Source organism: Populus trichocarpa, chromosome 13 (genome assembly GCF_000002775.5).
Source record: "Populus trichocarpa isolate Nisqually-1 chromosome 13, P.trichocarpa_v4.1, whole genome shotgun sequence".
NCBI lineage: Eukaryota > Viridiplantae > Streptophyta > Magnoliopsida > Malpighiales > Salicaceae > Populus > Populus trichocarpa.
The window spans coordinates 4,845,729-4,863,988 of record NC_037297.2 but is presented as its reverse complement, the minus strand read 5'-3'; the positions used below and the strand labels follow the sequence as shown (position 1 = coordinate 4,863,988).

The window sequence follows — 18,260 nt, the reverse complement described above, 5'->3', positions numbered from 1 at the left end:
ATTAAAAGAATGATGATCAAAATTAAAATACAAAGTAAATTTTATATTTGGATGAAGGGTGAAATTAAAAAGAAAAACCAATTTAGCAAAAGGACTCCAACAAATCAAAAGAATGAGGATCAAAATTGACATAAAAAAATAAAAATAAATTTTTGATTGAAGGGTGCAATAAAAAAGAATGATAACTTTTACAAAAAAGCCAAGAAAAACAAATTAGAAATCAAAATAATGAGGGCCGAGTTGAAAAATATAACACCATCAATTTGGATTGAGGAATAAAATTGAAAACCAATAAAACTTTTATAAAAGATCAAGGAAAAAAAATTCTAAAATAAAAAAAAATAAAGACCAAATTAGAAAATACAATATTTGGTAAATTGAGATTGAATAATGAAATTGAAAACAAATAAAATTTATACAAAAGGGCTAAGAACAAAAATTAGAAATCAAAAGAATAAGAATTGAAGTTGAAATACCATCAACAAATAGGACAAAGCTGTAATTTTCAGGGGAGGAGAGAGAGAAGAAAAAAAGATAAGCCTATTGGCGATAAATTGGACCACCACCGCTGACACTTGTCGATCCAAATTGAAAAGGACACGGTGGTATTTTCAATGGCACAACGAAAGGGTATTTTTGGATGTTAGGAGGTGTCACACGCGCCGCCCGAAGAGTGTTACCGCCTCCTATATGCATGCCTTTTTTGTTTTATATTTAGCTAAATATCAAGTTGCCTTTGAGTTAATATAGTAGTAACAAAAAATCATTTGTTAAAAGATGAAAAAACCCCTTGAGGCTAGATGTAATGTTTTTTATACTTTCAATAATATTTTGATCGTTTTACTTTGCTTTTGGTTGTGTGTGAATATATATATATCCAAATAAAAATAAAAAATTGTCTCTCATCATACATGATAATAACAAAAATATTTTGAAAATACCAAATATCCCCTTGTAACATCCCACACTTTCTTGTGTATTTTTACTTAATTTCAATGATCTAGTGTGTATGTGTGTGAAGAAAAGTCATAATAACCTTTCAACAGTTTTATAAATGTTTACAATTTATTACAACTCGTGTTAAAATTACTTTCACATTAATCATTTATAAGTTCTTCTCTTTTTAAAAATACAAATATTCTTTTTATATAATACTAGATAGCTTAGTGACCCTAAGAAATTATGTCCTCAAAGGAGTTTACATGTGACATACACAAATTTACAAAATAAATTATATTAAATATTTACATCATTCCAGTTACTAACGTTTAACCATTATATGATCAAAATCAATTTCATAATTTTTTCTTTAAGAACATTGATCTTATATCAATTTCCAACATTTTATATTTTTCATAATTATACCCCTACTCTTCACTTCATTTTATTCATCACATTATCACTTTTGCATCATAATAATTGTTTCATTCATAATCTAATTTAATTCTTCATTATACAATTTATTCCTTACAATTTTAAAATTCATTAATCTCATTCAAACACTTTCATTAAGTGTTTCCTTTTCATATTGAGGTTACTTCATAAGTATTTTCTCTTCATGAATATATTTAATTTATATTAATATTATTATTTCACAATACTCCACAATTTATTTACTAAACACGTATAAATCATATAATCATTTCCTTTCTCAACTACCTTTAATATATATTGTAATTCATTGCGTAATCATGTCTAATTCATATCGTTATTTAATTCATAATATATTTAATTCATGTTGTCTTTTCGCTTCCTTAACATTATTAAATCTATGATACATCGTAGTTCAACCCATCAAAGTTAAAGTGACTCAATCTCAATTGTCAAAGTCAAAAGGAATCAATTGCACAAGCCTTTAAACATTTATCACCATCACTTTAAATTTGCAACAAAAATACACTCCTATAATATCCTATAATTTGCAACAACTCTTCATATCAATCTTATATTCTTTCTTAAGAAACCGACCAAATTCATAATAATATTCTTTAAATTAGACACATAGCTGAAAAATATATCATCACAAGGTTTTTAATAATATTATTTTGATATTTTTTTGTTTCAATTATAGATATCTTTTTACAAATAGTCAAGCAATTCCCATAATAGACTGGGAGAAGTATGTTTCTGAATTATCTTAAGACATAATTAGGAGTATAGTCTTATAAGTTTTTATATTTTATTCATATTATATTGTGTAATGTCTAATATAAAATAAATAATTAATTTTTATAGATCCATCTTTCTTCATTTAAACTTTCAAATCAAACATGTTCTCCAAATGCTTTAGATTAGGTTCGAGGGAAGTTATAGGAGCTACTTATTAACTTTATTCCTATAGGAATTATTCTAAAGGTAATGTGACCTTTACTACATTTTTCTACAACTTCTATTTTCTTTAAATTTCACTTCAAATTTTCTTTCGGTTTTGTCTCATAAGCTACTTTATAAATTATTAAATAAACAAGATGAGAAATTAAAAATGAGGTCTGCCACTAGGCTGCATATTATGTACATTATAATTTCTCATTTAATATGTTTTTTTTTTTTTACAGTGGTTACTCTTTTCAACTTTTGAGCAATTTTAGGTCGTTGCATACTTACATTTACTTCATATGCTAGGTTGCAACTTGATGGGGATACATTATTAATGCATTAAAAAAATTGACTATAGTTATATTGATCTCAACTCTGTTCTTTAACTCCAAACCAAATTGATTTTATTACTTATTCTCTATATCATGTTTTTTTATAGATTTTTGATCGATCATAAATGACTCAGTGTGTATAAGCATCCAAAATGAGAAACTTTTTGCTAACAATTACTATTTATCAATTAATTGATAATGAACCTAAAAAGTAAACAAACATAGAGAATTGAATGATTTGCATACACATAGGTGGTTTCCAATTTTGTTTATTAGTTGTTGATTCTTTATGCATCACCAGTGTTACAAATGATGCCTTTTGTTTTCTAAGAAAAACAAAATCAGAATTCATTGTGGAAGGAATGATATACATGAATGTATAATAACAAGGATGTGGAACTTTTGGTAATAGTGATTTATTTTAGAAAAATTAAGTGATACAACTCTGGCATTTTAGAAAATTAATAGCAAAAGAAAAGTTTTAGTTATTATTGTCGATGTGCATGGCTTGAGGAGTTTCTTAACTATAAAAATTGTATCTTGAGGTTATTTTTTGTTTTTTCTTGTTATTTTTCAATGAAGAATTTTTGTATTTTTCAACAGGAACATATGGTGTGTCTGGGATAGAAAGCCATATTTCACCTTGAATATACTTTAATTTTTATAGAAAATAATATGATGAATTCATGTGTTGAAGTATAAATCTAATTATGTTTTTGGTTTCCATTCCCATTCCAAGTACATGAATGAACCTTACTTCATTTCAAAATATTTTAAATTTTTTTTTCTTTTGAAGTTGGAGACCTCAAAGAACTTCTAAAAAAATCGCTTAGATGAACATATGGCATTCTCTCTTTGTTTTTCACCTTAACTAGTCAAGATGTTAAAATATTCTCACATGCATCACCATATTCCTTCATGAACATGTTTGAGTCATCTAATGGTGCATCATGTTTTTCATCATTTGTTATTAAGATTTGTAAATTTTTCGATTGTGTTTTATTTTACTAGTTTGATTTTATCCATTTTAGATCATGATATTTGCTGTAGAATATTGGGAGCTTGTGTTGTTCTGTTGTCCTAATATTGGGAGCTTATACCATTTTTATTCCTCCTCCTAAGCTAAAAACCTGTCTACGAATATATGGTTAAGGTGGGTTTGGAAGGTACATCATTATTGGTTTGATATTTGATTACACCTCATCATTTGTTTGATATCTGACTATCTTAAATAAAGTTGAGTTTTATCAAAACGTTCTTAGTATGATGACACCTTTTAGTTATTTACTTGTTTTTCATAATACTTAGATCACATAGCGTGATCACTTAATAACTCTTAATGTGAAAAAATTTATATAACAATGATAAATTGTGAATTATGCTTTATAATTGTAATTAGTAAAAGATTATATTATTATTTCTAGATTGAAATCTGAGATGTATTATAGATAGCAAAAAAATACTTCAGTATAAGATTTAACAAGTTTGAAAAGAGTATGAGTTAGGTTTTGTGCTGGGCCGAGCAAAACTCATATACTCTACCTAGACCTGATTCAAATAGGTTAGGTTTTATCCAAATCTAGCATTTATCCTTTTAGTAAAATCAGGCATTAAAGAGATCAAACTGGAGTTGGTCATATAATGCTTGACCCTGGTTCCAACCTCACTAAACCAGACAAATATGATTATTTTATTTCACACCTTTGTTATTGTTGTTGTTGTCGTCACCATCATTATCATAACAACTTTTGAACTAATAGGTTGTTTCAATTGACAACCTTTCTATTATATTATTACCAATTTAGCCATGTAAACCACTTAATTCTTTTAGAAGTACCAAAAAGTTATCAAACTACTAATGGGTAATTTTTTTATGATATTTTTACCATATTGTAAAGGATATTTTTATTATTTATTTTAAGGGAAACTACCTTAACTTTCCTATAATTTAGTCATTTTTACATTTTGCCTTCATTCTTTCAGAACTTATAATCTACTTACCCTAGTTTATAAGTTATATAGAACTTTACATCTTCACTATCATATGCCAAAATAAAGTCAGAAAGTAGTTTGAGATATTTACAAGATTTCATTACATTACAATTACTGATTAAAAAACCCTAGTAATGTTGAAATTATAAAATTAAAAAATTATGTAAAGTTTTAAAAAAAAACCCTAGCACTTTTAGTTTTGATTGGAAAATTATAAATCAAGGTTGTTTGATTTTTCATATTGATTAGGGGTTGTTTGGTTGTTTTTTTTTGTGATAGGAGGTCATGTACTGATGCAAAAAAGGAAAAAGGTTGTTTTCAATTTGGTTTTATGATTGAAAGGTTTCTAGGAGTTGTTAGTGTAAATTCTTGGATCGATTTAGTGATGTATTATTAGAGGAGATGAGAAAAAAGGAGGAACAATACCTGCTAGTTGTTGTAACTCATTTTTAGGTCCCCGCACAAAAAAGGAGAAATTACAAAAAATTATATTCGGAAGAAAAACCAAAAAATAATAAGCAGTGAGAAGAGGATGCCAAAGCACTTAGAAAATGACTAAAAATTGGTTGAGGAGATTTAAAAATACAAGGATTGGAATTTGATCGTATATCGTTGACTGATGAGAGTCCGAATGACAAAGAAAATTCAATTTGAGGAAGAAATGTCCAAAATCAAATATTTATAGACTCAATTAAATTTTATTGGAGGTTTAATTGAATTTATAGAGGGTTTGATTGCAAGAAAAATTGATTTTCAAGTAAATTTGGGCTTTAATTGGAAGAAATTAAAGTTCTGGGGTTAAATTAGAATTTTTGAGAGTTGATTTGGTCAAATCAGGTGCTTAATTGCATAAATATTGAAGTTTGATGGCCAATTAAGGACTTAATTGAATAAACCCACAACCAAGGATCAAATTGGAAAAGGCGCTGAAATCTGGGGTTTGAATTGAAGTTCGTCAGGGGTGAAATTAAACAAATTTGAAAGTTTGAGGCCAATCAGGGGTGTAATTAGAGATAAATCACAAATTAAAGGACTAAAACGTAATTGGCAGAAAATTACTATTCATCTTCTTCTCCAGCGAGGCTGGTTGGGTGGCTGCCTTCCCAAGGCATTTGACGTCTCGTTTCTTCCCCAAATTAAATGAAACTTGCACGAAAATGATCCCCTAACACCTGACTACACGCTAGTATAAACCGTTCGGGTTGATCGAGGTTGTAGAGGCGGTGGCACCGCCCTAAAGTGGCCAACCCGACCAGCCATTTTTCCTGCACAAAACTAACAGTTCATCATTGCTACTTTGAACTAATGGTTGAGATGCTTTCAGGTCTAACCAAGGGCTGAGATTTTGCACCAGAAGAGACGAAGTGTCCCTCTTCCACCACTTATAAATAAATTTGGTTTTCATGCTCTAGAGGTGGAGAAAGTTAGGTCCAAAGACAACCAAAAAACCAGCCTCCCTAACTCGGTATGCCACCTTCACTCTCTCTCTCTCTCTCCCTCTCTCTCTATCATTTCAGAGCCGAACCACGCTGCCATTAGCCCGTACACCTTCATATCCATAACAGGAAGCCAACACAACCGTTGGTCGACAACCCATAGCCATCATCGGTCTCCCTCTCCTCTCTGCAGCCCGCTCTTTTCCTCTTCCCTCTTTCTCTCTGCCACCAGCCTCCACCACAGCACCACCAGCGAAGCCGACTTCCTCAGCCAGGCCAGCAAGGCACCGCCTCCTCCAGCCAAGTAACTCTTCTTTCCCCTCCAACATCTCCTTTGTCTTTGTCTTCATCTCCTCCTGCATGCAGAACGAATATCGTTCTGCATACAGGAGGACGGGAGGGGGGAAAATAATTCTCCCCCCTTCCTTTTCTTGGTCAGGCCGGTTCTGGCCCAGCCCTGATGTCTGGGTCGGGTCCAGCCTAGACCAAAGAAACAGAGAGGATTGTTGGGGCGAGATCGGCCCAACCCTTTCGGGCTGAGTTCGACCCAACCCACATATTTTATAATATTATGTATTATATATTATAATATTATATATTATATATAAAAAAATTCAAAAATTCTGAAAAATCCTTTAAAAAATCTGTGATTTTCCTGCATATATATATATATATATATATTTTTATCAATTTTTCTTAATATTGGTTTGTATTTTTATACCGTAAAGATACAAATCTAGTATTAAAATACTCAGTTTTTGTCAAAACATTACAAAAAAATTTATAAAACAAAAAAAAATTTTGTTTTCATGCATACGACCAAGTCTCTCAAAGAAAAAAAAAATCATATCATTTTTTTTTTACAGAAAACACAAATTCAAAAATATGTTTTAGCATGCATTTGGCTTTAATAACAAGTTTATTAGACCCATGAGAACTAGGCCAATATTTTAAAAATTTCTAAAAAAATATTTTGTTTTCTTTTAGTATCTAAGATTATGAATTTATATGTAAAATGTATTCCTGATATTAAAAAGGTGGTTTCTTTTATATAGACATTAGAACGGATAGACTTTTACCTGATAAGATAGGGATCTTCTTACAGAGAATGACTTTTCTTAAATCTTAGATAGACCAACAATTAGAAAACATGACAAGACCTTAGTTTTTTATCAGACAATTAAACAATGCAGCTTACCTTAGGTAGAGCGTATTTGGGGTGCTAATACCTTCCCTTTATTCAACCAGTCCCCGTACCCGATCTCTAAAATCACTTAGAGTTTCTAGTGACCAAAATATTAGGTGATGACTCTCATTCCCGCTTTTCACAAATAAAAGACAAGAATTCATTACCTCCCCATATTTGCTAGATACATTTTATGAAGTGGAATATCATCGCGACGCCGCACACGTGCGACACTAGTGGTGGGAAAAGATAAGGAAAGGAAGATTGATATTATTTCTGGTTGTTGTTTTTTTATGGTCATTGATGATGAGAGTGGTTGTGGTGTTTGTTGTCATCGTAACTAGGGCATGAAGGATGTTATAAAAGCTAGCTTTTAGTGAGAAGATGTGAGAAAGATGATTGTTGGGTTCAAAGGCAAATGAGAATCTAGTGGAAAAGGAGAATAAATTGATCTGAAGAGGGAGAGAGAGAAAGGTGTGCTTATAGAAAAAGAGGTCAAAAAGGTAATGGAGCTGCTGGAACTAACAAATTCTTTTACTCTCTACTAAAACACTACCCAAATCTAATAAAACATTATTGGATCTTCATACATGGTAGCATATGAAAAGGGAGAATGGTCTATAACAACAACAACAACTCCTTTCATAAATATCATTTGTGATTTAGAATTTGTGTAATAGGATTTATGGATCTAATTTTTTATGGTGATTATGATTTGGGATTTGAGAGATTTTGGATTTAGGTTTGCGGTATTTTATGAGTTTTTGAGGCTTGACATTTTATGCTCGTGGTAGAGGAGAGAATAAATTGTGTATCGATTGATTTTGGGTGATTGAGATTTGCTGTGATACAAAAGTCTTTTTTTTATGTGTTTACGAGGGTATATAAATCTTTTTAACTTATTTTAAATTTTGGGTTGACCTAAGATGTAAATTATAATTTATGAAACTATAGAAGCAAAGTGTAATCACAAGTAATTTTTTATTTTCTTTTAATTTTTTATACCAATTGTTATGATATTTTAATATTTATATAAAGAATCATGTCCAACTCATATCATTTAATAGAAAAATAAACGGAATACAACAAAAAATGTTAATTAAAACTCCTTATATCTAGGGGTTGAAATTATAAATAAAATATCTTAGAAGGTGAAAATCAAATGATTTATGAAGTGTTTATATGAATTGGCTATTAGTTGAAGTAGATTAAGTTGTGTGTTTGATTTTGTGATAGTTTTTGTAGTTGCAGTTTTAAAAAAAAAAGAAATTTAGTTGCAATTTTGAAAAAAAAAAAGTTTAGAGAAATATGTATTTGGTTAAACTATTGTGAGATGAATTTTTGTATACAAAATAAATGAAAGTAGGTCTCCATGAATGAAAAATAGGTTATTTTAACTTCTACAAAACTAAAGTTTGAAAACAATTATGTGTGGAGTTGGTATAAAAAGTAGAAGCTATTTGGCAAACCAAACAATTTTTCTTTATGGTTGGGTAAAAAATAAAAGCTACTATAATACCAAATGATAGTGGTTAATATCAAATTACAATCTTCAATAAATCTTCTTCTCACTTACATTGTTGTTGTTGTTGTTGTATATTATTATTTGTATTTTTAAGTGACTTTAATTTTGTTCTTTCCCCAGTTTAATTTCACTTAAATATATCCATCTTTTAATCTCTTTGTTATTTCTCTAAATATTAAATTAAAAAATAAAGGTAATAATTCGAAATAAATTCATTATAAGATGTTACATATTTTTATAATAGTAGTAGTAATAGTATTAACAATAACAACTACCACTAACTAAAACACTAAAATATTTTGGGTATAGCTGAGGTGCTTCATTGTTCATATGAACGGTAAAACACCTCCCTTGTTTTTTTTATTTAATTTCATTCTTATAATTTTTTGTTTTTAGATTTAATCTTTTTGTGATCAAATTCCATGAGATAAAGTTTTAAATTATAGTAAAAAAATAAAATTAAAAGAGAGAGGACTACAATGTAAAACATAAAGAGACACAGTTAATCTTAAAGTTTTTATGAATTTCATTTTAGTCTAAAAGTTTATTTTGTTTGTTTTTTCACTCTCTAGGAGATGAGAGATAAAGTCATCGAAAAATAACAAAATATAGAAAGTTATTGGTTGTTCGCATTTTAGCAACAAAAATAATTCAGGATTTTTGAGATGAATTCGATTTGACGAGAGAAGTTCGATGATGGTGAATTTTTTACATTTCAAAAAAAATAATTTAGGATCCATTTGGTTTTTTTGAACTCGATTAATTTTCATTTTTTGAAGTGATTTTAAGGGTGTTTTGGAGCTGTTAAGTGGTTTGTGGAGGTTTAATGGTGTTTTGATGTGTGTGTGTGTGTTAGGTAAAAATGGATGAAAAAAGATTTTTAGGCCAAACCTCTTGATTTTACAGCTACCATAATAGTAACCGTATTTTGGGTAGCAATTGAGTAGGCGTGTCGCCTACCATTATATGTAACTTATCACTTAATTAAAAAAAAACAAGAAAGAAAAAAAAGAAGAAGACGACATTCCTAAAGAAAACCAAGAGTAGGTTTTTTTTTTTTTTTTTAAAATAGATTAAGCATGTGGAGCTAGCCAATCATCATTTTTTTAATTAACACCTCTCTATTTTTTATGAACTTCTTACTATGTATTAATTTTTTATTTAAATTTCGATCAATACCCTCCTCTCTAATATTTTATTTTTTTCACCTTTTTTAAATATTAGTTATTTCTTAATTATTTTGAATTTTTAGAATGAATTTTTCTAATTTGTATTTAATTTTTTTTATATTTGGTATAAATAAATTATATTTACATAATGCATTTATACAAATAAAAATTAGTGATCTAAGATAAATATATATATAAAAATTCATGGTCAAATATTTTCATAATTATGTCATTTGCATTCTATTTTAGCTTTTAAAAAATATCAACAACTATTTTTTAATTTATTTATAGGTTATTAATTTTTTGATTTAGATTTAAATTGATACCCTGTCTCTTTTTTATTTTTTAAACTTTTTTTTTTGTTCATAAAGTATTAGTTAGTTTTTTTTTTTTTATAAAAAAATATAAGTATTAATGCCGTCTATCCCTCTCTCCCTGGCCGAGCTCGCCCTTCACCGAGCTCGCCCTTCAAAATTATGCAGAGTTGAATTGAATTGAAGAGCAGGTAAATGAATCCCACCCTCATTTATAACCTAACCTAGCCTAGGGCTCTTCTATTTCTTCCCCAAATTTCCGTTTATTAAATTGCTCTACCTGGTGTTAAAAGAAATTAGGGATTGGAGGAAGAGGTGGTTTAAACAGGCAAGCTTTTCACAATGTCGGTTACAGCGGGTGTTAGTGATACAGCTTTAGCTGTTAGAGATAAACTTAGAGGTAAAATTGGACAGACCAAGGTTAAAAGGTACTGGCCTGGCAAAGCCCCTGAGTGGGCTGATGATGCTGATGAAGATGGAGATATTAGGATGGCGAGGGCTGCTGCCTTGGATAAAGCTTTTCCTATTCGTGATGATTCCTATGATGTTGCTGCGTCGAAAGATGATCCCAGGCTGCGTCGTTTGGCTGAGAGCAGGATTGATAATCGTGATGAAGTGAGGGCGGATCATAGGAGGATTCGCCAGGCTGAGATTATTTCGACGGAAGAGGAGGAGATGCGGAGGCAAGAATGGGCTGATATGGAGGAAGAGGATGAGGATGCATTGGAGGAAAGGAGGAGAAGGATTAAGGAGAAGTTGCGCCATAGGGAGCAAGAGGAGGCTGTGCTTCTTCCCATAGAGGAGGAGGAGGAAGTGGAGGAAGAGGAAGAAGAGGAGTCTGAGTACGAGACTGATTCTGAAGAGGAAATGACAGGAATGGCTATGGTGAAGCCTGTTTTTGTGCCCAAGTCGGAAAGAGATACTATAGCTGAGCGTGAGCGGCTTGAGGCTGAAGAACAAGCTCTTGAGGAAAAGGTGAGGAGGAAATTGGAGCAGAGGAAGGTGGAGACGAAGCAAATATTGGTTGAGGAGATACAGAAAGAGGAGTTGATTCAGAAGAATCTGGAGACGGAGGCAAATATTGCTGATGTGGATACTGATGATGAAATTAATGAGGCAGAGGAGTACGAGGCTTGGAAGGTCAGAGAAATTGCAAGGATTAAAAGGGATAGAGAGGCCCGTGAGGCAATGTTGAAGGAGAGAGAAGAGATTGAGAGGGTGAGGAATATGACCGAGGAAGAGAGGAGAGAGTGGGAGAGGAAGAATCCAAAACCTGCTCCACCATCGAAGCAGAAGTGGAGGTTTATGCAGAAATATTACCACAAGGGTGCTTTCTTCCAGGATCAGCCTGATGACCGGGCAGCAACTGCCGGAACAGATGACATTTTCAGACGTGATTTCTCATCTCCGACTGGAGAAGATAGGATGGATAAATCCATATTGCCCAAGGTTATGCAAGTCAAACACTTTGGTCGCAGTGGACGAACGAAATGGACCCATCTTGTCAATGAGGATACGACTGATTGGAACAATCCGTAAGTCCATTCAAACCATTATTTTTATTTTTATAGTATTGATTTTCCATCATATCTGCTGTTTTATGAGCATAGCATTTATTTCTCTGATGTTGATCATTTGCACTTTGAGTTCAAAAAGGTCCCATTCATTCCCCTGTAAGTTTTGTTTATGAATGGGGATTAGTTTAATCCATACTTGCACTTATTGAAATCCAGCCAAAGCATTTTACACCAGCTTAAGGGCATGCATATCATAAATAACAAGAAACAGAATTGGTTCTATGCATGTTCCTGATGCCAGTCTTTGTAATAAATTATACATGCTCTCAAATTCTAATTTCTTAGTCTCAAACTCGTAAGTTCTTTGCAGTACATTCTTGCTGATGGAAAAATTAAGCTCCAAATCCGAAGAAGATGCTTTATTCTATTAGTGGAAGATGATCACAATCTAATTCAAAAACGTCGCCAAGTTTAATTGAATCATTTGGACTATTACGGTCTCATGTAGTATGACAATCCATTCTCCTCCTCTTTCTCCTAAGAGGCATCGACTCAAAGCTGAGGCCTTGGGAGTTGGTCTGTTGGAGTCCCCTGGTTCAAATGCCCACCCCCCACTTCAAAATTTAAGAAAAAAAAGAAGCGTCCTCTTTTCCATGTGTTTTCATGCATGTCTTCGGTGAAATAATTTTTATTTTGAGGGAAACTAGAATCAGAATCTTTTGATGCCAAGGGTAGTTACTATCTCATTCTTCAGTTTTATGACCTTTGTCTTTCAAATTATAAAAAATATAGGGGATGTGAAAATGAAAATCATCTCCTTTTTCCCTGGGAGATGTTGTTTCAAGTTTGCATTGATGGGCCATTTTGAATTAAATTACTTGGACAACTGTGACAGCATGCCCAAGACATCTTTGTGCATTTATATTATTTTGCTTTTTATCTTCTTTATCAAATTGGCCACCTAATGGATCCTACAATAATCGTTGTTTCAGTGGGAATACCAGTATTTTTGAGACGCTTTACTGTTTTTTTTTTCCATCAAGAACTTGTTGAGCTAACAAAATAAACAATTCGGATATGTAAGTTGTCATATTTTTTCTCTGAAACAAATGTTTACTGTGTGTTTGTTTTGCAGGTGGACATTCAATGATCCTCTGCGGGCAAAGTACAATGCAAAAATGGCTGGAATGAGTGCTGCTATAGATAAACCCAAAGGAAGCAAAAAGTTGAAGGATTGGGAATCCCGGTAACCAAAATTTTGAAGTGTCATTAAGCTCAGCGAAGAAACTGTTTATTGGACTCCATTTGTCTGCCCTCTTAGAGCTGTATGGTGTAGGTTCTCGTTAATCATGGTGCAGGCAGATATCTGTGTAATTTTCATCATTGGGGAATTTCATGCACTGATGATCTATTATCATTTTCACCATTGGCTTTTTGAGTCACCATTAAAGTTGACTCCTCAAATGGTTTGTGTTTCCTATCCTCCACGTCCAACTTTGTTGTGAAAGCAGCTTTTGTTTGAAACAAATCTCAGTTTTCCCCTATCAATATCTGCTTCATCTAAGGTTTTATCTGTCACTTGATAGGAAAATTGCAAGGCCTGTTGCTGTCTTATAATCACAGGAATGCTTCTCCTCTCTAATCCTATCTCCTTGGATATGATTAGAAATGCGGTATGTGTCCCCATTTTGATACAAATTATAAGACATGTTCCTGGTTTAGACAGGGTGGTAGTTTAGAAACCATCCTGCTGGCATTGTTTGATGCATTACCTAGCAAATTTCAGCGAAAACATCAAAAACTCTCTCTGATTTTGTCCAAGAAGAAGTGTTTACTTTTCCGGATTCCTAACTTCCTAATCCTACCTGTGTCTTTGCATACTCCAACTTTTAGATGTATGGTTTCAGAATCCTTAAGACAAAACAGGCGATCTGATTAGAAGATGAAAATTGTTGCTTGAAATCATGATTCATACCCACCACTTCTCACAAACACGCAAACGATGGAACATACTTATTCGTAACAAAGGTCTCCTGAGTTTATACAACAAGCTGTCTTAACGTTCAGAAGGGGGAGGACAGGTACTTAGTGACTTCTTTGTACAATATCCATGATGATGTGCCTTCAACCTGTCAAATTAACATAAGCCAATTACTTAGAAAACATGCTGATAAAAAAAAAAAAGGAAAAAAAACCAGAAAACATGTCGATTAATATTAATGATTTGATAGGATAACTCTGTGTTGTCACCAAAAAATAAAAAGAAAAATCAAACTCCTCAATATAGTAAGAGAGGCCAATGAAGATACTGCTGCACCACAACCTAGCAACTTCCATGCACGAAATCGATGCTTATATCCAGGCTTCCATCTTTTCATCACTGTCCAACCACCTTACCATCATCTCGCCATCACTAATACCACCGGTGCCTTGGGTCATGGACTTCTTTGAACTTTTATTAGCAGAACTTTTGTCTCTGGCAAAAATCATTATCGTTTTGTCTCATGCAGTGAGTGGCTGGTGGGATTAATTTCTGGATCACTTAACTTATAAATGAAATTACTTGGAGAGCAGACTTTACATCAAATTAGACCATGTTGCTACAAAAAGGAAACGCACACTTCTACACACAAATTTTAATTCAAGCTTGCCGGCGGCAATTGATGTATTTCAGAGTTCTGACTCCATGCCAAGGCCTGTTGTCCCTACATCCTTCTTCAGACTCCAATACCCCTGTTTGCAGCATATCATTGACAAAACATCTTGCTGAATAAATCAGTCAGACTTTAATATCCTTGGTTTCATTCCTCTGCTTTAGATAGAAATCTCCTTCATAAGCCATTTTCTTTAAGATCCCTGAATGTCCATAATGACACCTTTAAATCCTAAATCTTCCTCGACAATGTTTTTGATTGAATTCTAAGCAGTCCCACTGCAAACATCTCATCCTACAAGCAAGAGGCAGAACTTTTCTTATGGCTTGAGTGGAGATTAGCAACTTGCCACTCCAATTTCTTGTCTTCTATCTTCATTTCATAGCACATGCTCCTTGCATCCAAGTTTAAAAGCAAGTTATAACATTCAGATACCCTGTTGTGCATTATGGGCAACCTTACCTTTATTGTTCATGCTAAATTATTAACCATAGGTTGGTATTCCCATCCTCTTTCCAAGAACATGACCTGCCTGCTCAACAACTGATATCTAAAGGAGATATGTATCTTGACAAGATGAAATAGACTATATCGATGCAGATGAATATCTAGCTTGCGTGAAAGAAATGGTAGAGCTACTATCTTGGTGTGAACTATCAATTAAAATACCACTTAATCCAGTTGAAGTATTGAGAATTGACATGAATTCGCTCATGACTGGTTTAGCCTAATGGTGCACTTTCTAGCATGCAAAATACAGGCGGGGTTAGATGGCTGTAGTTGGATTTGCAGGTCTACATTTGGATCCATAACACCATAAAATCTGACAATTCTAATGAATTCTGAAAGGGAATAGGAAACAATAAAATTTCATTTCCCAACATGAAATCTAACTGGGCTGCTTTGCCAAAAGCAGAATAAAGCAGTGCAATTTTCTATATGAGCAGGGGTTATTACTACGTCAACAATTGTTGTCATACGGAGCATCATTCATCTCTAAATGTATGCTGGATATAATGCTTAAACTGTCAAAGGCAAGGAATTTGTGTGAAAATTAGAATTTGTGCAAGATAAAAATTACTGAAAACAGCAAGCTGATAACTAAATACCTGCCAAAAAGTGTTGATCAAACAGAAACGAGGGACTGGAAGTATGGATGGGCTTGACATCCTTCATAACGCCATGGTACTCTAGCAATATCCGAACGCCCAGGTCTTGGTTTTAAATCACAGATCTTGATTGATGTCCCATCACAAAGATTATAGGACATAGCTCTACCGTCCACAAATATCACAACCTTCTTCTCCTCATCCTTTTCGCCCTGAATAATACTCAATACTGAAAACACAGCATGCTTGTTCATGAAGTTCCATGTTAGTTCAGGAAACATCATTCTCATAGATTGCAGATTTACATGGTAACTTAAAGACCATCCTGTATATTCGAATTCCATCTCGAAAACATCAAATTCTAAAGAGGAACGGTTCTTGGTCAGTACCAAATGCATATGACCTCGGGATTCCCCAAAGTACATAATATCCCAATCCATACCTTCCCATGAAAACATAAAAGGCATCGGCATTTTCTTAACGGACTGACTATCAATGTGAAAATACAGTGAGGTCTCTGCATAGCTGTACCAATGAACAGAACCATCCAAAAATACTCCATTAGAATAAGTCATTCCCAATGGCATTTCGAAAAGGATAGGAAGTAGACTCCATGATTCAGTCTCTGATGAATAAACATCTATTTGAAAATTTTGCTTCGATGAATTCCCTTTGCAAATACAAACAACCTTGTAGTAAGGTGATATCAAAGGATCAAACGCCAAGCTCAGCGACAAATATGCAGGTTTTGGAGGAGAGAGTATCTTGAATTCCTTAGTAGTGGGATTACAAACAAAATATCTGAACTCATAACGACCATCATTTTTCATTTGTGTCGTCTTTACAAATTTGGGTTTATCCAACATCAATTTACAACAGCAAAGAAGCAAGCCATTGCAAGAATGTATTATTGTGACCTCAGAAACATTAAAATAATCGAAGAATGGGACTTTAGTGGAGTGTTTGAGAGGGACAAGATGGAATTCAGGAGTGGATTTATAGCCATTGCTGAGCATGAGAGCATCGGCTGTACGGTTTAGCATCCGTTGACAGCGGGCGTGGCTAATGCAGAATTTGGGGTCAGAAATCAAAGAGTGCCATCGTTTTGATACGCACTTGAATTTCAGGAGAGATTTTGCAGGTGCCCACAGAAGGATTTCAGTTAAGAGGTCCAGGTTGCTGGCTATTATTTCTGCTGACCAACAAATTTCCAATTTCCCTTTGGGGTTCCTCATTTCTGCTGTTTTCCTTTTTAACTCTTCAACGCACAAACAAACTCACTCCATAATTTATTGTAATTATAGAGATCAAAACTTCACTTGGAACACATCAAATTCTAAATCAAGACTCCAACAAGCATAGCCACCCACCAGAAATGAGGAAAATATTACCTGTCTTTGGCCTCAACATGAACATCGTACAAGACCTGTTGAATTAAAACTGCGGATCTCACAAGTGACAATCCCTTCCAGCAAGCCACGCACATCCCCTTCTATTTTTCTACATATGAGAGTTAGCTTCGAGAGTCAACTGTCAGGTCAATGAAAATTATGAAATATCAGGTAGCCTGGTAGAAAGAACAGCAAAACAGTAGTGCGGGATAAGGCTTAAGAAGAAAGTGGAAAAGAAAAAACATAAAGAGTTAATGGCCAGCTGTAGGGCATGAAAGAGAGAGCAGATGCCTGAGCTTAACTCAGATAGGACCTGAAGGAATCCAATTGGTAGTAGGTTTTCAACGAAGTTGTTCTTCTTGTTAGCACTACTCGAGTTAATTGCCTGCGTCTTCTTACATTTATCATTGTTTTGAAATCCGGCCGGCCTGCCGGATCGATTTGAAGTTGGAACTAAACCGAATTTTAAAAAATTAATAATAAAAAAACTCCAACTGATCTGACAGATTAATTTACAAAAATCTATTTAAAAACTCGGTTATAACTCATTGTCTTTTATTTTTTTATTAAAACAATATTATTTTAATTTTAAAAACAAAAATTGACTTAAGTGATCTAGTAGCCCGATAAAAACTTGGAATCCAAACTTTGGACTGGACCGGCTATTTATTGGGTTAAAATGAAACTTTTTATTTTAAACTAAGCTAAGTTTGTTGGGTTAAAGTGATAACCCGTCAATCTAGTCTTTAAAGTTTCAAATAAACTTTGTAAAAGACTTGAAACTTAAACTCTATATATATATATATATATATATATATATATATATATATAACATTGATTTAATGTTTTTTTTTATAAAAAAATTGAAATGATAATATTTTAAACATAATTATTAAATTTGGACCTGTCCAGCGAGTCGACCTGATAGCTGGACTAGTCCAGGTAAGGTAAAAGACCAGGATGAGCAAAACCCAGCAAAACCTGGTTGATTTGCGACCTGAGTGACCCGGTAAAATCCGATAAAACCTGGTTGAGACTCGTTTTTTGTTTTTTCAAATGTTTTTTTTTTCTTAATTGACATTAATTTGTTCTTGAAATCTCACAATTTTGTGGCATAATTTTTGGGAGTCAACAAGCATTATTTTCAATAGAGTAACGGGCAAGATTGATGTATGAATTTAACTATAACTCATTGTCCTGTTGAACTGTTATCTAGACGTTTGTTTGGAGCAATAATACACGCAAATATTCCTTCCCTTAGAGTAATATGATGAATGACACAAAAGCATTGTTACAGGAAACTCCACTTCAATACAAAA

General features: G+C 32.9%; 2 protein-coding genes across 3 annotated transcripts; one reads left to right on the top strand and one right to left on the bottom strand.

The window, feature by feature from the left end:
- Positions 1-10,356: 10,356 nt before the first annotated feature.
- Positions 10,357-13,267, top strand: LOC7489700 (uncharacterized). 2 transcript variants are annotated; one of them, XM_002319689.4, is made up of 3 exons: positions 10,357-10,461; positions 10,564-11,805; positions 12,923-13,267. In XM_002319689.4, the coding sequence occupies exons 2-3, from the start codon at positions 10,613-10,615 to the stop codon at positions 13,035-13,037; spliced, it is 1,308 nt and encodes a 435-aa protein (XP_002319725.3). In that variant the 5' UTR covers positions 10,357-10,461; positions 10,564-10,612; the 3' UTR covers positions 13,038-13,267. The 2 variants fall into 2 exon arrangements, with proteins under 2 accessions (XP_002319725.3, XP_024439315.2); XM_024583547.2 differs by having other exon boundaries at positions 10,372-11,805.
- Positions 13,268-13,699: 432 nt separating this feature from the next.
- On the bottom strand, positions 13,700-17,366 carry LOC7482381 (F-box protein At5g07610). Its single transcript, XM_002319154.4, has 3 exons — positions 17,255-17,366; positions 15,551-17,080; positions 13,700-13,916 (listed from the first exon to the last, which is right to left on the bottom strand). The coding sequence occupies exon 2, from the start codon at positions 16,783-16,785 to the stop codon at positions 15,568-15,570; it is 1,218 nt and encodes a 405-aa protein (XP_002319190.1). The 5' UTR covers positions 16,786-17,080; positions 17,255-17,366; the 3' UTR covers positions 13,700-13,916; positions 15,551-15,567.
- Between the last annotated feature and the right edge of the window lie 894 nt (positions 17,367-18,260).

Bases quoted from the DNA above. Each gene is read 5' to 3' on its own strand.
- LOC7482381 (XM_002319154.4), bottom strand. From the start codon at position 16,785: ATGAGGAACCCCAAAGGGAAATTGGAAATTTGTTGGTCAGCAGAAATA.
- LOC7489700 (XM_002319689.4), top strand. From the start codon at position 10,613: ATGTCGGTTACAGCGGGTGTTAGTGATACAGCTTTAGCTGTTAGAGAT. The intron at 11,806-12,922 runs GTAAGTCCATTC...TTTGTTTTGCAG, and splicing joins ACGACTGATTGGAACAATCC to GTGGACATTCAATGATCCTC.